Here is a 25,335-nt window from a genome sequence, read left to right as displayed (position 1 = left end):
TGCTTTGTGCTGATCCATACCCAGTAACGGACCAAGTCCAATTTATTGTCTTCTGTGCTAACTTTCATGAACCCCGTCTTTATGACTCACTGTTTCCATAGCAGCACAGCTTAAGCTGTGTAAGCTGGGGTGGATGGATGATCATATTCTCCTTCTTCCCCTTCTCCCATGACTGGCAAATGGCGATTTTAACACTCCTCGCTTAGCTCGTGATTTTAACACTCTTTATTTTTGTTTAGCTTTTTGCGCTTCATACATTTGTGACTATAAACAAATCGTAAATATTTAGTTTGAAGTGCAAAAAAAGGAAAGAGGGGTGCCACCCTTCTCCCATTGCAACTCCTCTTAAACAAACCCAGGTTTAATTACTTGTGCCTTACTTAACATAAGGCAAGAATAATAATGGTCAATTGCCAATTAATTAGACAAAGAAAGATCCAAAAGTTTCAAAAGTCCAACGACCAGATTGGTTGATGGCCCCAAGCTTATGGGGGATCCACCCTTATTTAACAAATTGACCATCCAACTCAATCATACTCAAACTCAAAGAATTTGGTTAAATGAAGTAATAAGTGGACAGTTAGGCAGTCAGTTAGGGTCATGCCAATCAAAGTTCATCAAGGAAATACTTTTTCCCTCCAGAAAATGTCGAGGCATAAAAGTTCAATCTTTAAGCTCAATTTCCACTTTTGCACTCTAGGAAAAGCATGGAGATGGATGGAGCCTCTACCTGGCCATCATTGCTCATCGTAGATGAAAAACTTGAATATGATTGATTGTTTGATCACGTCATCCATAAAATATATTACGAAGAACTTATGTACTTTGATCCTCTTGTTCGATTTGAAATTTGAAAATTACCCCAATTAGACAAATTTATTGAAGTTTCCCTCCACTCAAACACAATACTACATAAATGAAACCACACACAAACTTATCAAAGCACATTTGATCTGTCGATCAATAAGAAGGAAAAACAGTTGAGAGAAAATTCAAATTTAGTTTAAATTAAGACACATGAGTCCATGAACAAGAAGTCAATGCCCGAACCATACAACTTTTTTTTTCTTGCTGGAGAGAGATGGACGGAGAGAAATTCAGCAAGAAGGAAGATGCGTATGGTGCGTTCTTGACTCCCTCTTTTAATACTCTACTTTTCCAAACCTAAATTTGCAAAATAACAAAACCAAGGCTAGCGATTTTAACACTCCTCTTCTAACCACGCGCACTCCCCTACTGAATACTCTATAATTTGTTACGCACTCACGGAAGGAGTACATGAGATTGAAAAGATGAGTGCTAAAATCACTAGCCAGAACAAAAACCTACCCCACCAAAAAAATTAAAGTTCGCAGTTGGTGTAAATTGTAATGAACCTTGGAAGCAAAAACACAGCTTTTCTGAACCATCAGCAGCAGCAGCAGCAACAGTGGAAGTAAATGTACAGCTTCAGGTCTTTGATGAGAGGGCATTCAAAGTTTCCAACTAACCCAGATGCTTTGTCCCACATTGAATACCTCTGATCATTTCTGATCAGAAATATTTAAGATCAATAGTAGACAAGAAAACAGTTGTGGAGCAGAGAGTGATCATCATCAGGAACTATTGCAATTCAAGGCTGTCTTAATTTGCTGGACAGTTGTTCCGATTAGGTTATTAACGGTATTTACCGACTCCAAGTTCAGCTTAGCGGATGGCAAGCTGCTCACCAGAATTTGTAATGCCACTGTGACTAGTGATCCACTCCCATTTGCATTGCAAGAACTTGATGAGGCGCCATCCCCTTGATCTGCCCGCCCATCTGGCGAAATGGTGAATCCTGATGGCAGGAGGGGAATGTAGGAAGGATCCTCGCCGCTCATTGCAATGTTGATGGCCGGTAGGTCAATAGGAGAGTACACAACAAGTGAGCCTGCTGAGTCTATGCAGCTCTCTTGGAGTATCAACATGTTGTTCTGGTTAGTGTTGAAAGCCTATGCACGTTACAAGGCAATTAATTTGCAATCTATATACTTAAGTAGTCCTTAAATTAAGTTGCGTGTAACAATGAAGATACGAGGGTAGGGGTACATAATGACTTTTGGGAAATGCTAATAACAATTTTCAATACGAAAAACAGAATTACTTGTTTCGCAAATATAGAGTAGTCTTACTCGAAGAACAGATATACAGTTCCCTGGATGTGAACCATTTGCTATATGGGCAACATCTTGCACTGCATTGCCATTTGAAAGCACATCCCACTAGAGCAAAAATTCAAAACCAATTTAAAAGTTGAAAATAATTTAATCTGATTAGTATGTTACAAAATTTGAGCAACAATTTCTAGTAAGCGTAAATGTACCTGAGGTCGAGTTCTTTCATCCCTGAAAAAATTGAAGACATTCTGTGGCGATAATGGGAGCCAAATGGTAGTACCTGCACTAAGAACCACACCGTTGGGCTGACCAGGATCGGTACTCTTATGGATAGCGACTCGGACTCCAATCTCGTCCATCCCAGAAAGGGTGGTCCATCTATGTCCGTTGGATGCACTAATGTTTGCACAGAAGTTGTTCACCATCCTTTGAGCAAGTTTCATCATGCTCCTCTTTCCTTCGGGCGATGGAATCACTAATTGTTTCACAAAAAATAAGAAAATAATGATGAAATTTAGCTGCTAGGGTAGGATGTTAATGATCGTTGACTAACTACGCTGTTGAAAATTGATACCTCCTTCAAGATCTCTAGTATAAGTGCCTGAAACCATTAGACACGCAAATCTTTCACACATTCTCTGCAGAGCAGCAAGCCATCGTTGAGCTCCAAATGCTAATCCGCTGTGAATAAGATCTCTATAAATCCGATGAGTTGGAACTTTGTCTTCTATTTCCACATGTTCCACCCAAGTAACCTATTTTTTCGCAATGATATGAGGAAGTAAGTGAAGATATTACCATTACCTTTCACATGCAGAAAAAAGTACTTTTTGCTTGTGAAACAAACCTTGGAATATCCATTTGGCATGTCTTGAATCAAGCACCCAGAAGGAAGCCTATGAGATCGACATTGGTTTGCAAACTGATTATCTTGTGGAAAATTGTAAGAGACATCGACAATTGCCCACAGGCCTTGTTCGATTTGCTGACAATACCGAAGGAAGTAGAACTCCCGAGTTGGTACCAATGGCGAAAGCACTTGCAACTCGTTGTACATCTAGGTAAATCCTCCGAGTGATCAGAAACTTATCCAAGCATAATTCCAGCAGAAGATTAGACAAATCAAAATAAAGTAAAAAGATTTTAAGCTACATACCAACTGCAAAGAGCCATGACCACCCAACATTCCAGATGATATTACTTCGATTATTCTTGCCATTGAGACAATTGTTGGAAACAGCTCCGCAAATTTGTTCTGCAAACTTCAAATTGTTAAACACTTGGATATAAATTATTAAGCTACAATTCAGGTTTTGGGAATTGCAAATTAGACGACAATACAGAGAGAACTAGGAGGAGAAGAGAATTACCAGGTCAATAAACATGTCAACTAATGCTAAACCACTCATGATAACCACACCAGAATCTCGTGATGCTTCAATTCTGACATAGGAGTTTTTCGAATGACTAGTAGCCCTCGGAAAAATCCTCTCATAGGTTTCAAGATTAAGAACATCCCTCCCATCAGTAGAAGACTTCATCCACAAAGGTTCATTGGTCTGCAGAAGCCTAAGCAACTCTGCCATGGCATTTGCAGCAATGTCAGTCATGAGGGACTTATCCAAGTCCGAAAACCCGGGAGGCTGGTAAGGCAAATTGGGCATGGTAGATGAAGCACTCCCCGGAATAAGATCAAGATCAAGAGAAGGGCCAGCCAATCCATGGCCCCCAAAACTTGCCATTGATAAGTCCAAAGATGAAATATGAATAGGCTGCACTGGTGGGAGCTGGGAAATTGGCCTCCCAATGTATTTTGCAGCAATACTAGACACTCTATCTAGCTGCAAATGAATGAAAGATTCAAAATTTGAATATACACATACTAAATAAACATAGTAACTGAAAAAAAATTGCATCAAGCTTGAAACTTTAGTTACAAAATCGAAATGGAAATCGAGTAAAAACCTCTTGTTTCAATTGCGTATTCTCCATTTGCAATTTCTGTTCATCAAAGTAGGAATCTTCGTTGAGTGGAGGGACACCGCAAGAGGGGCAAATGACATTCTTGAGGGCCTCTCTGATTGCAATGTTTTCGCATCGGATCTTGTCGTTCTCTGCTCGAAGTGCGCAGTTGTCCGCTCTTTCGTTTTGCGCCTGCCATTAGTAGTAGAGCAATGAGGCACAAATAAATGAAGAAAAAGTGCAGTAATTTAATTATCAAGCAAAAGAGTGAGTGAGTAAGAATTTACCTTCATCTGGGTCCGGCGGTTTTGAAACCAAAATTTGATCTGGCGAGGAGCCAAACCCAACTCTCTGCTCAACTGCATCCTCTGCTTTTCATCCGGGTGAGGGCACTCCTTATACATTCTTCATAGTTCATATCGAACATATGCAGCCAAAATTATCAGTTATTCCAATCACTCCCACATTACCAACAAACCCAACAAATCAGACACAAAAATGCAGAGCACAAGTTGTAGACTTTAGACTTACCCTTCAAGCCTCTGAATCTGGTGAGCAGTGTGACGGTGGTAGCGCTTCTTCCTTCTTTGAGAGCCGGAGGCGTCGTCGTGGTGGTCTCCGCCACCAGAGCCACCGCCTCCTCTGCCGTACTCCATTTTCCTCCTCTAATTCTTCAGCCACACGCACACTAGTAGTTCTGTCCTGAGTTGGGAAGTAGCTAGAAGAAAGCTACTAAATGGTTTTATGATCACTTGATCAGCAGAAGAAGCCAAGTCCCACGAGAGAAACAGCAAGCAAACAAGAGGAGTGACTGATGTATTTATATGGGTTTTGACTTTGTGTTGTTGTTTGTGGGTTATATAGTATATGTACACACACGTATATACGTATATATATAATGGGGATTTGGAAAACTGGGTTTAAGGAGGAAATGTGGTGGTTTGAAATACATATATAGAGAAAGAGCATCAGTTATGGAAGCCAAGGACAGCCATTAGTGCACCTAATATTTCATAAACGGCTGCCAAAAGATTATCAAGATATCGGCTTGATTTTGAAAAGATTAAATCTTGGACCTGTGATTAACTTTTACCATAACAAAATCACCCACAAGTATCCAATATATACGTAGAGAGAGAGAGGACTAGGCAGTCACCCCTCTCTCACTATCCCCACTTCCACTGATTTCTGCGGTTTTTGTAACTGATGAGTTTTGGAAGCGTTTGCTTTTCTACCAACAACTCCCAAAGGTCCAAAAGAGAGAGAGAGGAGAGAGAAGCAAAAGGGTAGAGAAATTTAATTTCTCAACACACCCCATTGGAGGGCATAATACTTTTCTGGTTTTTTTGTGTGGTGCTACAAATATAGAAGGGGGTACACTCAGGGCCAGGTGTGTAGCCGTTGAGCTTTTAATACCAGCTCCCTAAACCCTACTACTTGCTACTCCTACCCACCGGTGGACAACACTGCTAATTTCCCGGGTACCTCATTCAATTCCCCAGCCCCTTATACTGACAAATATACCCTTTTCCTCCTTCCCACATCCCAATTTCCACCACAACTTTTGCGTTTTTATTTTTTTATTTTTTTTGCTTTTCTTGGTTCTAATTCTGGTATATTTCTTTCTCAGGTTGTTTAATTCTACAGAAACTATATTTTTCTTTTTCAACTTCAAAGTACGAAATTCATTTACAAGAAAATTTGAAATTCGTACAGTACATCAAGGATATGGTACAAATTCATGGGCTCGATAAAAACTTTGTCGAGAATTTTAACTCGATGGAAGGAAAAAAAAAACGTTCCACACTTAAGTTACAAAGATAAATTATATTCTACAATGAGATTTATAATAAACTAAAAACATGATATGGTTATTTACTATTGATTTTTTATTTCAAATTATTTGGATTATGAAATCCTTTATTTTCACGTGATGTGATTTACCAATCATGGTCTAAAACAAATGACCCCTAGCATTTTTCTTAAAGAAATCAATCTCTTTCGCATTTTTCTTTGTTGACATAGATCTAGTAGGATCCTTGCCTGTTATTCTTTATGAGAATAGTAAGAATCATTCAATCACATTCGTTTATCGTACATCGTACGGTTATAAATTATTGTAATTTTTATTATTTAAAATTGAATATAAATAGTACTTGACAAAAACTGATCGCACGATTTACGATAAACGGATATAATTGAATGATATCTGGAATTCTCACAAAAAAGATTTGGCAAAGATCCCCTCTCGACACAGACTACCACGTGCGTCTAAAGTCAAACGTGATTCTACTTAGGGGCTGCAATCCTCTCAACCCAAGTCAAACTCACCTTCCATTTCAACGGTTCCTTTTTACTCTTGCGCCAGTAGAATCCAATTATATTATATTCTAATAAAACCGTTAATGTTTCACTTGAAAGAAAAATGAACTACATATGTTGTCGGCAACGATTTTAAAAAATATATTGTAACGTGCGCACTATTTTTGAGGATAATGTTAACTATATCAAAATTTTAAATGAAATTGTGTGAACTAAATAATGATGATTGATTTATTAATCAAATGTCAATTAACATGTTTATTTTCTATTAATGACACATCATGTGATGCACAAATTTAGTTAAAAAATTTAATTTCCATACCATTATCTTTTGGAGACGCTCTTAAAAATATTTTTGATGATTCACATTAAAAGGTGGGTCATTAATAAAGCAAAAATAAATAAAGGTTATCTATAAAACGCTACAACTGATTGCGCTTATGTGATCTGTTGGTTTAACAATATTCAATCTACAGTGTGTTTGAAGGAGATTTTACATTTAAATCATAATTCATTGTAACTCATCGGTGATGCTCACTTGCTATAAACCTTTTGTTTTGAACTAGTTTCCTTCCAAATCGATCGCTTGGTCAATGTCCGGTCAAATATTCGATAATTTTTAAGGATGATTTAAGGCGGAAGGACTTTGTTTTAGTTTGACTTTGTAATTTTCTTTGTATAAACTCTTCCAACTTTATCTTTCCCCGATTGATGGTATTCAATTGTTTGTTTGTTTTTTTTTATTTATTGATCTTTATACTTCAAAACAGGCCAGTACAGTATCTCAGCTTTATTAAAAAACAAACAATATGGCCTGCAGCTAAAATATAACCCTAATTGTCGCATACATGAATGCAAACTTTTGATTGATTATTTGCCAACGTGCTTTGCAGTTTTTGAATTTTTGCCAAGAAAAATAAAATAAAAGTAAAACATGAAGAACTGAATTTAGGGTGGCAAGGTGCGCGATGATGACTTTTTTTTTTTATATATTATTACGAAGAAGAAGGAGATGATTCGAAACTATTATAATAATTTAGAGGATGAGAAGTTTCAAACCCCATAAATGAAAACTCAATACCTTATCTACTAGGATATTGGACCACATGCACGCGATGATGACAATTCAAAAGCCATGAAGATGAAGATTTATCTGTTGTTACGATCATTTAAAGTGAAAATGTAACCTAAATGGTTGAGCAGTTAATGAAAGTGATCTACTACTACAAACAAGGGAAGTAAATCAAAATTAGGAAGATCATGAAATTGATTATTGGATTTGATCCTTGAAAATCCCAAAATATATTGATTGGGGTCGGGGCAGTGGGCATTGGATCGAGTACTATAAGAGTAGAGGGCCACTTGCCATGTTTCTACCTAGTTGACGTCGCTATGTTATGTGAGTGTCTTATAGGTCATTTTACCTTCGACACATTTTTGTTAATTTTTTGCCAATGATCTTCTTTAATTCTTTCGTTTTGCAGATTGTCTTACAAGTTCTTACCTTTTAAGGTTTATAGAGGGGTTTGGGTTTATGTCCAGCCAATCTTTTTCTTGTATTTTCTTTTTCAAGAGGGGTATGGTCTATGTCCTCCCTTCTTTTTCCTGTATTTTCTTTTTCAAAAGGGGTAAGCTGTATGTCCCCTCTCTTTGTATTTTGTTTTCTTGTTTTATGAGGGGTAAGATTTATGTCCTCCATGACTAGGTGTAACTTCTTTTTTCCTATCAATAAATTTATCTCGTCCCGCCGAGGTTTTCCAAAAAAAAAAAGAAAAAACAACAATGTGTGAAAAGTAAAAATGAGTGTGTAGCTAGCACTACCCTATCTCATATTAGAGGATCGAAGCCTTGTGTTAAGTACTTAGAAGTAATTGGTTTTAGGGTTTGGCAATTGGGTTTTCAAATTCATGCTATCAACTCATGTGTGCATTAAGTATTGAAAAGATCATGTCGTATCTCAAAATACTTCTTTTAATGGTGTCATAATAAATTTACTCAAATTATAACACGTGTAATATTATCTACATTAAGGAAAAGGAGGGTGGACTTAGCCTTACAATTGGCTAGCAACAATGTGGTTCAAATTCGTCTCTGGTGAGATTCTAATTTAAAACCGCACTCACAAGAGAAGAGGAATATCACTAGACCGTACTAAATGTAAATGTTTGTTTACCAATTAAGATTTAATAAACCAACCAAACTGCCCTCATTGTAAGCATTTTTCCTATCTTCATTACACAAGGTTTTTGCTAATTTCCTAATACGTGGAGGTCGTTGTACAAAACGTTGCATATGCCAAAAGTTAAATGGACCTGGATCTCCTCTTGAGTCTGGACCGTTGAAATTTAATCCAACAGTTGCAATTATTTTAACTTTTAGAGGGTCTTCTTGTTTGTAACCGTTTGATTAAATTTTAACGGTTCAAATCATTTACGCAAGAGGCTCAACCTCCTAAGCTCGGGAGGGGGATCCGGTTCCAAGTTAAACCATATTAATTAGGTATTAGTCAAAAATCAAATGTGCGGCGATTGATGTGACATATTCGTCTAAAATTTGTACTTCGTACGTTGGTGAGAGAATCTTACTGAGATAGGGAATTCATTTTGTTATACACAGGCTAAGGATTGATTAAAAGAGAGTTTTAGAACCACATAATGCTAATTAAATTCAGAGCCTGTTGTTAATAGGTAGTGAGAGTTGGGCACTGTAATGGGTTTACCAACCAACCTGATCAACCCACTCGAAATTGGTTTAGTTGTGTTGGGTTGTAAACTTTAAAAATATATTTCTAATTAAAAACCTGATCACCTGTCAAATAGGTGGGTTGGGTAAAGTAATATTAACCCAATTGAAATCTGTCTCACCAAATATCAATAATTTTTAAACATGCATATATATTACTTGCATATGCATAAAATCTAGAGAATATTGTTTACTTTTAACGAAAAATCACATTTTAACTTTTTCTTGGTACTATTTACTACACATTTATTTGTCATTTTTATTAAAATTAAAGTTTTTTTTAACTTTTCGTTAGTTTTCTTTAAAATCTAACATTTATTAATAAACACATTTGTTTATTTATACTTTAGTTCAATAGTGAAATTCAAATATTAAGTAACAATAGTGATTCTACAGCACCAAATTCCAATGCTTTAAGCATGATAGAACATGCATTTTGAATTATTTATCACTCACACACTTTAAGAATAAGAAAAAAAACTAAATAATCTCAACTCATGTGGAACTTGCCCAACCTAACTCGCCTTAAAATTGTAAGTGAGTTGGTTTGCCCATTTTCTTGAGTAGAAATAATGTCAACTTAAACCTATTGATTTGACCAACGAGTTGAAGTTCAACCCGACCAACCCATCTATTGTCCATGCCTAATAAGTAGAATAGTTAAAACATATAGCTAGCCAAGTAGGCATGTTAAATAGTTCCATGGAATTTCGGGTGCCCTCACTAATTAGCATCATGAACATAGGACAATACTAATCAGCACCCAGTTCACTCACAACCTATGTTCCCTAATAAACTAAAGCCACGTGTAATTTTAACTAGAGTAATGCTATGTAGATTAAATTTGTAGACTAACTCGTCGACATCATCGTCTATTACTTCCGGCAACTCCCTCCCGACCCCACTTCATCTTCTTCTCTCTCTTCCTAAACCCTAAACTCTGAAAGTGGAGCTCAATAATCCTCACCATCTCCATCTTCATCAGGATACCGAGAGCGAGATTTGCAGGATTATCAAAGTCGTCGCCGGAAGCGGAGGTGTCTAGTTCTCGCCATCGAAGCAAGCTGCCACCGGCCCACCGACTACTATGCCAATGACCTCATCATTTTGTTGCGAGGTTGGATGGCGGGATGAGGGTGGTCAACGTCGTAGAGAGGAGTGGGGGTCGGGTTGCCGGAGAATGGTATATCTGTTGGTGTTTACTTGGAGAGTTAAGAGTGACATATAGCATTTTTTTAGGGAGGTTTTGATATAGATGCCTAGGTTTTAAAATTTTGAGATTAAACATTTATGCTTTTAGAGTTTTGATTAAATATCTTCCTACAATTTCGATGCCATGTGGATTAGAAGTAGCTTTTTTTTTATAATTTAAATTACCCAACTTGCCATTATATAAATATACCTTTTAATTCCTAGATAATACATCAAAACTCCTAAAATCTTGTAAATAAATATTGTAGAATTTAATTCCAATAAAAAGTCTTTCAAAATACCCATGAATGCGACTTGCCATATTTAATATGCCTTTTAATTTTCTAAGATAATATCTCAAAACTCCTAAAATCTTGTAGATAAATATTGTAGTATTCAATTTTAATAAAAAGTCTTTCAAATTACACATGAAACGTAGATTTTTTCTTGGTACATATTTGGTATGTTTGTTTTCATTTTTGTATGTATTTGGTACGTTTATATTTATTTAAAAAAAACATATTTGGTACATATATTTCCTCTTGATTAAACATATATTTCTCCTTGGTTCATATTTGGTACGTTACTTTATATATCTTCTTGGTATGTATTTGGTATGTTCATATTTCTTTTTTGTATGTATTTGGTACATTTATGTATTATTTTGGTACGCTTATATTTATTTAAAAAAACATATTTGGTACGTTACTTTATATATCTTCTTGGTACGTATTCGGTACGTTTAAATATATTATCTGAATGTACCAGCCTCAAGCCTCCGAAAATAGAGAATACATCTAATTATCTCACATGATATCAATATAAAATAGTGAAAACAACCACTAATTGAAATGGATAAGTCCATTCAAAATTCAAAAATGAGGATCACAAAATTCTAACGTGGGAGAAGAAACCATACGGCTCAAATGTGGGAGAAGAAACTGGATTCCTAAAAAAAAGGCCACATACAAAAATATATCAACCTAAAAGGATATATATGGAATTTAATAATTAACATTTTAAATTAAAAAAAACACAATAATTACATGTAATATAAATAAATATAAAAATGCTAACATAGCTATTGTTTAGGCATCCTAATCAAATTTTAAAATAGAACCAATATTTAATCTAAAGAGTATTAGAAAAGTGCAGGGGATTCTAATTTTGCCTTTTTTTTTTTTGTATTGAGTCACATAATTAGCATCCAAGTATTGTCTATGAATATGTATCATGCCTTAAAGTGCCATGCAAGATAGAGAGCTAGGAACCCTTGACCTCAAGTAATTAATCTTAAAATTAAGTCTCGTTGTTTTAAGTATAAGGTCTCAATGAATTTGCTTCACTAATTAAAGAGGGATTAATTTGCACTGCACTTGTTTCATTTAGTGGTTCAATTACACACATGGAAATTTAATTGGTTGGCGAATTTAATTAACTTGATTGTTCCATGAAAAATAATAGATCCATAAATTACAGTGTATGTTGAATATGTTCGTTCTTACTCTTTGTTAACTATATCGAAATATATATTTTTTTAGGGTTAATAAAATATATATATATATATATATATGCAAGGTAACAGCTTGTGCCAAATATATTATGACACACCCCGTCCCGAAGGAGGGCATGCTGGCCGTCACGTGAGAGTGACGTAACCATTTACACAGTTCGGAAGCTTTAAAATATACAACTTCTAAGGTGAAACACCCGAAGGTGAGTCCTCATTTGGTCCATTCTGTCAGAACACCGTTGAATTTCCTCGTAGTCACCACACCTTTGCAATTCTTGAACCTGGAGGGGCGCAAAACAAAGTTGAGTGGGTCAGCAAAACAATTCTTTTCCAAATCCAAACACTTCTCAAAACTTTGTAACCCCTCGCCGTAAAACAAGTATAATTTCCCAGAAAATAAACATATATACGTATGTACAAATATGCCAAACATGCTCCAAAATATGCCATTCATGCTTGAGAATATGCCACATTAGAATCTCATAATAAATGTAAATGCTCAAGCATAATTCACATCAATAACATATAATCTGGCAGCCGGGAGTCACCTAACGTGACCTGTACGGCTGCAGATAGAGCTCCAATCTCAACTCAATATCTGAATCTGCACACGAGTCGGAACCACCTAACGTGGTCTGTACGACAGGCTGGTGTAATATATATATGTATGCTCTAGTGCTACGATCACGTGAAGCTGGGCGATAAATCGCGGGTCACCTACGAGTCGGAACCACCTAATGTGGTATGTACGACAAGCCTATGCACCTAACTTGGATCCAAGGCGAGCATGCGGTGCAGGTGAACATACACGTGAAGGCTATGCCCCAACTCTGGGCGGGAGCACTAACACCGGGGGTGCAGATTATGAGCTCTCTAAGCATCTCAAACTACTATTGCATACAAACATGAATACCACTTACCTGGCACTTACCTGTGCGTCCACAGCACCAAATACACATATATAAATGTATGCCGCTACTAATGCATGTGATGATAGTATTTCAATCGTATTCCAAACGTATTTCATACGTATATCAAATGTATTTGAAATGTAGCTTACCTGGGCCTCCTCAGCACCATGCAACAATATGCATATATGACAGGATATTTAATTCGTATTTCTTTTAAAATACGTCAAGCATACGTATATATATATACTGAAAAATAACTGCCCACTCACTGATCACATCGACGTCTCATAGGTCCCTGAACCTCCCCTAACTTGGTTACATTCTTCCTCTGTAATATTTTCACCTATACAAAAAGTAACCAAATTGACGTTATTTAACGCACATACACCAAACATTCGTCCATAACTTTCTCATACGTTGCTCAATTTGGGTGTATGAATATACCACGGTGATCTACACGACGTCACGAACGCGTGACAATTTTCAGAACTCAATTTGGAGCTCTCACGCGCCCCCACGCGCCCTGTTCACGCGCTGCCCACGCGCGCGTCTTCTTCCTCGCGTCGCCGGACTGGTTTCGCCGGAGATGGTGTTTTGCCGGAATTTCTGGGTAAATTTCAAAGTGTCATAACTTCTTCATTTCTTAACCATTTTCGACGTACTATATATCAAAATGAAGGTATTGACGAGAGGAACACATCCATACCTTCCTCGACCCCTAACTCGCCGTGGATTCGCCGGAAAAAGCCCCGAAAGCTCCGGCCAAACTTTGAACTTGTCATTCTCCTTGTTCTTACGTCCATTTTTCACGTAATCTATACCAAAATGAAACCCTAATCATAATCTACCACGTTGGACTAGTTTTAGGGCCTAAAAACAACGGAATCAAACTTTTCCAAAAATATGAAAATTCGGCCGAACTTACAGTTCGTGATCCCGACGTCCAAATCCTTCAAACGAAGCACTCCGAGCTTCCTTAGGACCTCACCAAGCTTCCTACAAGCTTCAAAATCCCAAAAAACATCAATCTTTACGTGTGCATGAACAGTGCACACGCACAGTGAAATTGAAATCCATGTTTTCCGAAGTGAAACTCACCTGAAATTGGTACCATCGTGTTCGTGTGGTCTTCAGGAGTACGATGGTGGTCTTAGATCCTTCGTTGGTATAGTTTTAGGGTGGTTTTGTGGGTGGTCCGTGTGAGTTCGAAGGAGAGAGAGAGAACTGACAGAGAATGAGAGATTTGTGAGGGAGGAGAGAGAGAGAGACAAGATGCAGAAATGGGGGAGAGATTTGAGGGAGGTGGGATCCTACCCAATCCCCAAATCATCAAGTTACAACATATTTTACGCCCCTTAGTCCCGTTTAAGGGCATTTTCATAACTTCACGTCCTCGGAATTAAAATTCCGGGACGGGTTGTGACATATTAACTATAGTTGGAAAATTTGTTTGATGAGTACTGTATTAAAAGAAATTGAATATTAATTTTCATAATTACAGCCTTATTAATACTCAATCGATACATGCATGTATCCTTCGTCAGACAATATCTTATGGTTTTGAGCTGATTTCACAAAGTAGGATGAGAAATGGATTTCAATTGAAAAAAATTGAATGTTTGATTCAAGGGCATTCCCAAATAAAAATACGAAATTTTTCCACCAATGGACGTCTAACTGGTGGTGAAATTAATTAATGTTTAATTCATGGTCCAGAACCATGTGGTTAAAGTGGGATCGAAATACGAAATTCTTCCACCGACGGACATCTAACCACCGGAGGAAAAAATCTATCAAATGGCTGCGTGATGTGAGGGGAGTGTGGCAAGATTCAGAGGAAGGAATCAAATCAACGGTTTTGGATTATTTCCAGGATATTTTTGGTTCTTAGGTTGTGGTGAATAATGCAGTGGTTGTGGGTGCGGTGGATACTCGAGTTACTCAAGAGATGAATAAATCTCTGATGTAACCTTATTCAGGCAATGAGATTAAAGCTGTTGCATGTCATATGCATCCTTCAAAATTACCGTCGTCGCCTCTTTTTTACCAACGTTTTTGGGACGTTGTTGGACATAATGTGATAGTACGTTCCTTCTTCTCGACTACTGGAAGATTAGTGAGATCAGTGTGTTTTATTACTCATACGTTGCTTTAATTTCGAAGTTCGATATATCCAATTAATGGTTTCATTTCTCAAATTTTCATCATGCATGTTCTTTTAACAAGCCACTTGGAATGACAAGGACCGAGCAAATTAAGCGAGTTAGTTAATCAAAATTTTGATGAAAATTTTGTTAGGTTTTTTTTAGCTAAAATGATTTCTAAGATTGGTGTAGCTCCTCACTTTGGTCCCTGATTGATAGAAATGATCATTAAGTTTGTTCATCGTAAATTATTTTGGTCATTCCGTGAAAAATCTGTCAATATTCTAGTTAAGTGGAGGGGTTGATTTGACAAAAATACCCTTAAAAAGGTGGTAACGTAGTCTTTCACTTGACAACTTAACGAGGATATTGACATTTTTCACGAATGGATCAAAATGAATAATGGTGAACAAACTCTATTTATTTTCATTGTCAGTAAGTAAGAAATTATGTCAATGTTAGATTCCGTTTTGGCTAAAAAAGCCAATTTTTAGGCTTATATATGAATTAGTACAAGTAATAAAAGATCTTAATAGTCTGTTGCGGCAAGTCATTGCCATTATATTATGGAAGGTTTCGTGGTAGGGAAGATTAGTGTGCTGCAGCTGCGTCTGTTTTTTCAAGAGCCATTTAAAGAGATTATTAAATACTTCTGCTAGAAAATTCAAATATATAGTGACAAAAACAATCAAACAATTCTCTCTTCAATATATGAAAATGGAGAAAAATATCGCAACATGCACGATTGAGATTACAAGTTCCGGTATGTTTTTGCTCACGACTCTCTAAAATGATGGTGAGGCTCACAACACATTATCATTCGATGAGTTTGATTTAATCTATCTACTACATAAATCTCAAAATTTAAACTAATCTAACTGTTATTACTAAGATGTGAAAAAAAATACACACAGGTTCAGGTGTAATGTGATTAGAGAAGGAGTCTCATCTAAAGAAACCGTCTCACCTAAGGTTTAAGAATTAATATTGTAATCTAATTCTAATTGTGTTTTGATTTGTAGACATCCTTACTTGTACACCAAGTATATAAGATTGTAGAATTATGTTTTTGTCTATGAATACAATTATCAAGTTTATAATTTTTCTATAATGGAGGTTTTCAGCATTAAACATTTGTTAATATTGTTTTATAAAACTGGTTTCATTTCATATTATACATATTTGCTTTTGTTCATATTTATCCGTAGCTTCCTCATCATCACCTGAAACTTGGTGCCTGTTCATCGATCTAAACCTAACTGCGAAAAATATATATATGCATACATAGATATATATGGGATAGTTATATAGTTAGCTAGAAAATGCTAGAAAATGCAAATTAAGGCATGCAGGGAGGTTGATAGTGACCATGTGGCTTTTAATATATATATATATATATATATATGTGTGTGTGTATATATATATATATATATATAGAGAGAGAGAGAGAGAGAGAGAGAGAGAGAGAGAGACTTAGAAGCTAAGAGCAGCTCCAGCGGGAGCAACTGCTGGAGGGACAGGCTGCGGAACAGGGCCTGATTGCCCGAGGGAGGAAGTCCAGCGTTGGCTGGCGAGTGAACCCGAGCAGGCTCGAGATCCAGGCTCGTGGATTCGTGCCGACCCGAGCGCCCGAAGGCTGTCTGACGTGGGGTGACATCAGTGGCACTTCTCTCTCTCTCTCTCTCTCTCTCTCTGCCTGCGATTGAGGCATTCCTTCTCTGAAACCTTCGCATTGTGATGGCGTCGAAGGGTAAGGGGATCGCCGCATGAGGTGGATTCTCCTGCGGGAAGCGTAAGCACGATGACAAGTCCGGTGGTGGCCGGAAGAGGAGCAACCCTAGTGTCCTTAGATTCTTTGAAGACGTCGCTGACGAAGCCGACGACGGCGAGACTGACTTCGATGACGGTATATTCCATCTCTGATGTCTTTTATGGTCACATTTTCCATCTGGATTCGGATTTCTAGGGTTTTTGAAATGGGTATTTTTTTTTGGAGCTTGCTTTGTGCGTATTGATAGATTAAACCTTTGTTAATTTCTTGCATTTCCTTTGTATATTTGAATTTCTGGCTTTTGTGGTTGCTTGTGGAGCTTCAATTTTTTTTTTGAAGTGTGTGGTTAGGTTGCTTAATTTCTTTAACTTGTTTGCTGACCATAATGTAAATAATAACATGTGACGCAACGAGAACGATTAAAAATCTTATCCGAAATTACAAATAAAATTATTTTGTATTATTTTATAAATAAAAAAAATACTAATATTTTATTCACTATTACCAGGGCTATTGAAGTGCAACGATGGAGATGCAAAAGGCGATTACTGTTCATTAAGGGCAATTACTGTTCACTGGATGTATATCATAGTGTATTGCCTGGAGGAGGATTCCCACGCTGGAACTGCTAAAGGCCACAAAATGGGGAAGCCCAAGTAAAACAACTGTAGGAGGTTCCCAAATTTCAATAAAAAAAATTTCGAAATCGAACTTTCCCAATTAAATTATGGAATCAATGTTATCTCAAAATTTTCGGAACAAGATTCAAACTTTCTACATTTTTTTAATTTTCAAACAATAGGTGTGCGGAAATTATTTAAATTTTTTCTTTGTTATGAATTTGTTTTTTCAGTCAATTTAAATAGCTATTTTTTGTCTACTTTTATATCTCAAAGACCATCCATCATATTACATATTATACATAGATCAACTTCCTTGGAAAGGAAGGTACAATAACTAATACATATGCTAATTAGCTTATAACAATGCATGATTGGATTGGGATCGAGATTCGAGTTGAGAATGAGATTGAGACTGAGAGGTGTTGGCTCGCTGTAGGCATTTTTTCCTGTATCTCCATGCTACTTGAATGCATCTTGCTGCAAGGGCTCTCCAGTAAGGTGACTCATACCTGCCATAAAAACCAAACTTCAACATCAATGTTCTGTCATAAACCATTCCCCACATGCATCCTAGACGATTTCTTACAGACCATGTATGCATATGTCACCAGTCTTCAATCGTGCATTTCGACAGAGATAATTCTCAAACATATGCATAAATGAGATAGGAGTAACTTTAATAAAAAAAAACCTTATGGCTCCTTGAACACGTGGTTTGCGCAAGAATCTGGAGAAAACACTGGTGACTTCTTCAATGTCAGCTGCTCGGAGTGAAAATGCTTCAACGTTTGTTAAGCATCTTACCATCCTGTTGCTAAGCAACCGCTGTCCGGGAATCCTGATCTTTTTACCATCTGCAACAGAAACCACACTGATAAATTGATGTTGTTTTTTAAAATTTTTGAAGAATGCTCAAGACTTGTACCTTTGTTTACTGAAGAATGTTCAAGACACCATGCGAGAAGTTCCTCACCACAAACGTCTCCTTCAGATAAAGAAATTCTATTCCCATCTTCTCCAATGCTCTCCATTTTTCCCCTCACTATAAAAACCATCTTCTCGATGAGACCACCACGGTACAAAACTATACTTCCCTTGATGTATGTCTTTTGCCTTAGTCTTCCACAAATGGAATCTAAGATGGGTTCATCCATCAGGGCAAAAATTCGTACCTGCAGAATTTTCGGAATTTAGAACATGCATTATGAGTTAAAATGCGCCAAGCTGATAACTTTGAACCTTAATCAAATAATAATTCTAAGGAAAAATGAAGACCATCATTTAGTAAGTAAGCAGAAAATCCGATCATTATAAATTTATTATTCCGTGATACTAAGATGCTCACTTTCTTAATGAACGTGAAGAGATGGCGTCTTATATCCGTCTGAAGGTCTTCAGGCAGGACTTCCAAAAGCATTTCTTCATTTACTCCTCTGGTTGCTGCCCAATTGTACCGCTCAGCTTCTCGTACTCGCCTTCAGAGCACAATACATGAGGCTTTATCAATAAAATTTTAACATCATAGACTTATCGATTTAAGAACGGATTCTTCTTTTCATAAAGCATTAATTTATTTCTTTTACAATGGATAGTAAAACCTCATGCATAAGGAAATTCAAATGTCAAAATGACATTCTGAATACATCATACCTTCTAAGTTTGTCTGGTAAGCGTCTATGGCTCATCCACTGCTCAACATCACGACGTCTCAGGGACATTTCTAACCGTCTGTACAGAGAAACAGAGTTTCCTTTTCTTAAAACATAGCATAAGCAACACGGAAAACTAACTGGCGTTTTCTATTGCTCTATTTCTTTGAGATTTAATCAAAAGAATGAATCACATCATGGTTGCAGGTGACAAGTGAATGCTCATGGTATTTAATAATTCAATTAGCACACATAACTTCTAACTTTGAATTTCAGACAAACAGGAGAGAGTTACTAACATTTATACAGCTGGATATGTACTCAGTAAAATATGCTACGATCGTGACTCTAAATCCAGGAATATTTAAGAAGAATAGATCCTAGGATAAAAGTTGTACCTCCGGCCAAGAGCCTGCAGAAAGTTCTGCATATTTCCAATGAGAAGAGCGAAAAGCAAGAGACCTAGGCCAATGATGGCCATTGTAAAAAGGACTTCCCAAACAAAATAGCTTGGAATTAAATTTCCAGCCAGGGTACTGATTTGCTGCATAACGTAAATCACATGGTTAATTTCATTCAGCTTTGTAATGAGACCATACCAAAACAAGCCTTACGCCAGGAGATAATGGAATGTAAATTTATTATTCAGTTAAGCACTGATGCCATCAACTTTGAGCTTTCATTTCAGAATAATAAGATTCAGAACCAACTCAATTTAGCTTTGAACTAGGTGGGACAATACAGATAAGGGTCAAGTTTGTACCCCCGACAGTATAAGTTTTTGGTGTAGAATGGTAGTCAATCGCAAGACTGTGATAGACTATTAACTTAACTGAGTATAAAGTAAGAATTAAACAGTTATTTGAAATTATTCGGCCAAAAGAAGGGACAAATGAAAGCGATACCTGGAATCCCCAAAACAATCCATACACATATCTAGTGACTATACTATTTTCTGTTGTAAGATTGACAGCTTGGCCGTAAATTCCGTAACCAAAGCCATTTGCAGTTAAACAAGCAGTAGCATTCACATTGTTTCTCCAGAGATCACGTAATGGTTTATCTGCTATAGGATCTTCAGTTGGACTTCCATGCCCACAATCTAGGAAGTTCATACACCCACTAATTGCAGAGTTATGGCAGGCCTCTCGAAAACATTGATTAACCCTCTGGGACAAGAAAGAGGGGAAGTAAGTGAGTGAATGAAAACCAACCTTCAGTCCGATATCCAATAGAATTCACTGCCTCTACATTATTTAAAACTCATGATGTTATTTATTACAATAGTGAAAAAAAGAACTATCAAATTAAATCATAATATTGCAGGTTTAAGCAAACAGATAAAGATGCAATTTTTCACATTTTCGCAGGCCTGAAAAGTTTCGATTGACTTAAGATAGTATGCAGGAAGAACTTATCAGATATTTCACTGTTTGACAAAAAGGTGAGAAGAGATTGTATATGAATCTTGAATAGTTCTGGACATACAAAATGAAGACACGTGAGAAACATAAAAATGTCTATCACGGGAAACTTCGAGAGTTGAGAATAAAATCTTTTCCACCCACCTGTAGCCCAAAGAGGTACCAGCACGATCCAACAACGTGGCCAGACAACACAAAAGTGAGAAGATTTATTATAAAATTTGCCCATGCTGACTCAAATATGAAGCCACTTGGAGTCTGCCCAGCAAGAAAAGGTAGAAACCTATACAACCTGGGAATATACTGAAGAAGAACTGCAGCACGTAAAAGATTTTTTGCATGGTTTGCTCCTGTTAATCCCGAGGTCTTTCGTAGAACTAACAGTATTATGATCTGTAAACAATTGAAAGAAGAACTTAGCACATGGGAAGAAAATATGTGCTTACATCAGACAGAACAAGTTACAATGTCATGTTAGCGTATAAATAGATATAGTGACTGATTCAAGTAATTTAGGGGATTGACAGGGCAGCAGGCATGGGTGATCATCCTCCCTCGGCAAAGCCACTGAAAACAGTTTTCTTCCATGGCAAAAAGCAATTTACTATCAAGCACTTGTTAGCATGTCAGAATCACAAATTACATCATTCCATGAATACTATAAAATTACATCATTCCATGAATTAAAACATGAGGAACTTGCTTGAACTATAAAATGGATGAAACAAAAAAAATACCAATACAGCGAAGGAAACCAAGAATACAGAATATGGCGCACATGTTGTGTGCGTGAGAGAAAGACATGTTTACCTGAGGCAGCGGTAATACAATAAAAAAGTCTAGTAGAAAATATCCTTGAAGGTAATTCAGAGCAATTTTCTTCGGATGGTCTACTAACTCACCAGCACCAACCACCCTAGACTCAGGAGCCACATAAGCCAATCTAAACTGCAGAGAGAGGGAGAGAGAGTGAGAGAGAGGGATTTATTTGTCTGCCAACGCTTGAAACCAATCAACTTATCTCATCCATAATTTATTTAACTTCTAAATTGAGATATGAATGGATGAGAGGGAAGGAAATCTTACCTGAAGGAGTATGTGCAGTAGGAGTATGAAATCAGTGATGCTTCTAAATACCACAAGTGTTGTCGTCAAGGGCCAATCAATAACTATACAGCTATTCTCCTACATTCAAAAACAGGGAAATCAAGTTCAAAAGGAAGCAATGTCACAACGAAATGAACCAAAAACGTTCTCTTCTTCTCCATAGAAAGCCTTACAAATAAATAACTACAATGTGTAAATTGGAAAACCAAACTAGTCCTCGGTCAACTGATAATTCCAATCTAATTCATGAAATGACAAGGAAGAACCCAGGAAATACCTTTTCAACGGACAGCAGGAAGAAAAACAATGGATCTACAAAAATTGATATTAAGCAAGAAATGACGAAAAACTTGTTCCACCGTTGCACAAATTTAGCATGAGGGTTCATAACTCCAGGAATATATGGACGCAGAAAAGAGAAAAATCTCCTTGCCCAGCCCTTGGCATCCCCATACAGAGCATTATGGAACTGCACACAGTTGAGAATAAAGGAACTAGGCATAAGTTTCTTGGAGTGCTTATATCTTGTCTTACCAAAAAATAAAAGAAATAGGGAAGCGATGATGAGAATATATTAATAAAGTACATATCGTTGCTAAATCTCAAGCAATAGTCGTATCAGTGAAACAAAAAAGGCAACACAAGAAAGAAAAAGGATATGCAATGCAGCTTGAGAGGAATTATTGCTTTGTAATTGCTTTTGCATACAGAGAATGTAAGTACAGATATTATTTCCATTCTCTCCAGAGTCTCCACGGCTATTAATTGCATTGTTAATATAACAGATCAAATGAAAAGCAAACATGAATGAATGTAGTTGCTTCTTCTTTGTAACTGAGAAGAAGAGACAGGCAAGCTCCTAATCATTTGACAGGATTAGATGCAAAACTCGACGTATTTACTAAGTGGCAATCATGCAGAGCATATAAAAAAAGACAGCACCTAAATTTCTACAAATATTGTCCACAAATTAAAAGAAAAAAAAAATCCTCTGATTGGAGAGTGAAAAACACCTTGGGATCAAATATATCTGAGGCCCTTCGATGTTTCGCTTGAGCAGCCTTGAGATTGAATGTTGGGCAAGTTGTGCAGTAAGGATCATTGCACAGTCCCAGTTGGCCAGATCTCAGCAAGTGTTCATTTTTACCCGCATAGTTTTCATCCTCCCATTCATTCTCAGTTGTTGCATTGGTAGAAGGAAACTTTTCTCCTGCAGGTTCCACCGCTTCTTGCCCTGCTGTTAGAGCTTGAACTGGCCGGAAAATGCTATCAGGCCTGCGGTTAGCATATAAGGGACCACTCATAGGCACGAAAAGAGTTTTGCTTTGACTCCTTAATGGACCAGTATGACCTACAAGTCTAGGTTTCCCTTCATATGACGAGTCCACAGAGCTCATAGGGATGGAAACTGATGCACTTCGGGTTCGGGACATAAATTTGTCGAGTTTTAGCTGCACATTATCGTCTGAGTATTGCGGGTGAGTGTCTGATAGCATGGGTACCTCATCTTTATCATAACCAGCCATTTCTCACAAATTGAACCTAAAAACGAAGAAGCCAAGATAAAATTATACTACATAAGTATTCATACCAGTTCAATTAAATTACTTTCGAGTAGAATTACAATACAATTAGTACAATGTTTGAAGCACATTAGTGATCATGCTAGTTAGCTCCATTTAAGTTCAAAAAGTTGTTATTTGTCTTCGTTTTCTGCAGGGAACAAAGCTTAAATGTATCAAAGAACACCATAAGACAAATTCTGTTGCAAATTACTAGTTCCAAAATTTTAATTTCTAGTTTCAAGGTATCAATTTGCAGTTTTAATTAGAAAAAACAAAAGAATATAAAGAGGAAAAGGGGTACATTTTAATCCATCGGAGTTCAACAAATCCTTAAATAAAAGGTGTGAAATTTACCTGAATAATTCGAAAGAGAAGCAGAGCTCAACAGGGGTTGCACCAGAAACCCAAGAATATTAACTCTTGTGATCATCAATTAGCCAGCAAATTAAATAAAGATACATTCTCATCACAAGGAAAGAGAGAGAGAGAGAGAGAGAGAGAGAGAGAGAGAGAGAGAGAGGCCGGCGAAGACTAAAAGAGCTGACTAAGGACTTGAGGACTAAACAAAAGAGGGAAGCTTGGAAATTCCAAGGGAAGCGTAGGAAAGGGGTGTTTGACTGTTTGTGATTGGAATTGGGGATATTGAAGTTTCCTGGAGCAAGGAGGGGGGGACCGGACACAATAATCTAACGACTACCGGACAAGACAATCCAATGTCCGTGCTCCTTGTTTAATTTTATTCTTGCGACTTTGGTAGGCGGGTTGGCTTGACAGTTAACACCCCCTCCGGTTAACTCGTCTCTAGACAAAAACTTTACACGCACAAAAGAAAAAGAAAAAGAAAAAAAAAAACAAAGAAGCTTGTTCGCTTGCTGCATCATTATTTGTTTTAGCCGCATTATTCATTTGTTTAATATTAAATTTACTGTTGATATCTACGACTACAGGACATCGTCTTGGGATAAAATTTAGAACAGGACGGAAGAGTACTTTTATACTTTAATACATGATGATGTAAATACCCGAGGAGGGTAGGAGGGTATGAGGGTAGGAGCTGAACTGACCTCCATCCCCTAGGCACTTGGAATTCGAAGGTTGATGTAATAAGATTATATTCCAAATTAATTCTTTGCAAATCGTAAGCATCACACCCTTTGGGTGTCACCAGCCATGCTGGTACCATTACCAAACATATTTACCACTAATTAATTGGAAGTTATGATATTTCCTTTTCAGAAATTTACTTGAAATTTCATACCTTATAGTAATACTCATTCTATATTCAACTTGATAATTCTTGGATACAAAGAGGTAATTTCATACAACACAAAATTCATCCAACAACAAAAAATTATTATAGCTTTTAAAGAATCGAAACCGGTGAGCCGTTAGATGAAATTTGAAAAGTCCGGATCACTTGATCCGGTGGCCTTAGTGAAAGAGATCCAGAGAGGATCTCTTTCCGTAATTTTAATGTTTTTACCAAGTTTGGTAGTTAAGAATAAATTGTAGCAAGAACTTTTTGAGTGTTCACTTGTGATTTACTTAGACTTACATGAGAATTTCGTCTGCACTGGATACTTATTTGGGCCTATACCCACCTAGATTTGGGCCAAACTTCTGTCTAACTAATTTTTTTGCTACTTTGCTCATTTCATAAAGTATTCTACCGGGTTTAACGACAACTATATTCGTTGTCCAATTAATGAAACATAAGTACCACTAACTACAAGATTACTACAAGGGAAATTCTCCTTTACTCATTGTTTTTCATGAGCAAGCAGTTGAGATTTAACCAAATGAGCTTTGCTTTTGTATTGCATGTGCCACTACATGAGTTTGGATCTTGTCAGCTCTCTAATGTTATCTAATCTAACAAATATATTATTTGATAAAAAAAATAAAAAAATAAAACTTTCTTTCTACGGTGCAAGTGGAATTTGACAAGATCAAAATTTGCGGAATGTTTATATATAATTATGTATTGTCAACGTGAGTTCCCTTCCGTTGTCAACAATAATATTAATTAGTGTGTTTGAGAAAACCAATTCCATTATTCTTAGAGAGAGGATTACGTTGGAATACTTCAATTGGCTTAGCTACTTATACCTTTTTTAATACTTGCATTTTCATTTGGAGAAATGAACTCATTTTTTCACTTGCAAATAACGTATACTCATCGTAAAAAATTTTGTAACCGAACCGTCCAATATCTTAACTTTTACTTGAAGATTATCCCTACAAAAAAATCATTCATATTCGAAATGGTTTAG

General features: G+C 36.8%; 2 protein-coding genes across 4 annotated transcripts; both read right to left on the bottom strand.

The window, feature by feature from the left end:
* Nucleotides 1-867: 867 nt before the first annotated feature.
* LOC137713975 (homeobox-leucine zipper protein HDG11-like) lies at nucleotides 868-4,906 on the bottom strand. The gene is made up of 10 exons (XM_068453334.1): nucleotides 4,632-4,906; nucleotides 4,388-4,505; nucleotides 4,104-4,292; nucleotides 3,509-3,979; nucleotides 3,295-3,393; nucleotides 2,986-3,195; nucleotides 2,713-2,893; nucleotides 2,345-2,613; nucleotides 2,154-2,243; nucleotides 868-1,973 (listed from the first exon to the last, which is right to left on the bottom strand). Exons 1-10 carry the CDS (start codon nucleotides 4,754-4,756, stop codon nucleotides 1,596-1,598), a joined length of 2,130 nt encoding a protein of 709 aa, XP_068309435.1. The 5' UTR covers nucleotides 4,757-4,906; the 3' UTR covers nucleotides 868-1,595.
* A 12,334-nt stretch (nucleotides 4,907-17,240) lies between these two features.
* LOC137713753 (probable cyclic nucleotide-gated ion channel 20, chloroplastic) lies at nucleotides 17,241-23,756 on the bottom strand. Of its 3 annotated transcripts, none has more exons than XM_068453102.1 (13): nucleotides 23,136-23,399; nucleotides 22,511-23,039; nucleotides 21,775-21,966; nucleotides 21,477-21,575; nucleotides 21,201-21,338; nucleotides 20,535-20,783; nucleotides 19,872-20,135; nucleotides 19,365-19,510; nucleotides 18,968-19,045; nucleotides 18,663-18,792; nucleotides 18,243-18,489; nucleotides 18,009-18,171; nucleotides 17,241-17,826 (listed from the first exon to the last, which is right to left on the bottom strand). In XM_068453102.1, the coding sequence occupies exons 2-13, from the start codon at nucleotides 23,021-23,023 to the stop codon at nucleotides 17,673-17,675; spliced, it is 2,373 nt and encodes a 790-aa protein (XP_068309203.1). In that variant the 5' UTR covers nucleotides 23,024-23,039; nucleotides 23,136-23,399; the 3' UTR covers nucleotides 17,241-17,672. The 3 variants fall into 3 exon arrangements, with proteins under 3 accessions (XP_068309203.1, XP_068309204.1, XP_068309202.1); XM_068453101.1 differs by lacking the exon at nucleotides 23,136-23,399 and adding an exon at nucleotides 23,417-23,756 and having other exon boundaries at nucleotides 17,242-17,826; XM_068453103.1 differs by lacking the exons at nucleotides 21,775-21,966; nucleotides 23,136-23,399 and adding an exon at nucleotides 23,417-23,756.
* Between the last annotated feature and the right edge of the window lie 1,579 nt (nucleotides 23,757-25,335).

The sequence above is a fragment of the Pyrus communis genome, chromosome 13 (assembly GCF_963583255.1).
Source record: "Pyrus communis chromosome 13, drPyrComm1.1, whole genome shotgun sequence".
In the NCBI taxonomy this organism is placed as follows: domain Eukaryota; kingdom Viridiplantae; phylum Streptophyta; class Magnoliopsida; order Rosales; family Rosaceae; genus Pyrus; species Pyrus communis.
Note: the sequence above shows the minus strand (reverse complement) of the source record. Positions and strands in the feature narration are given on the sequence as shown.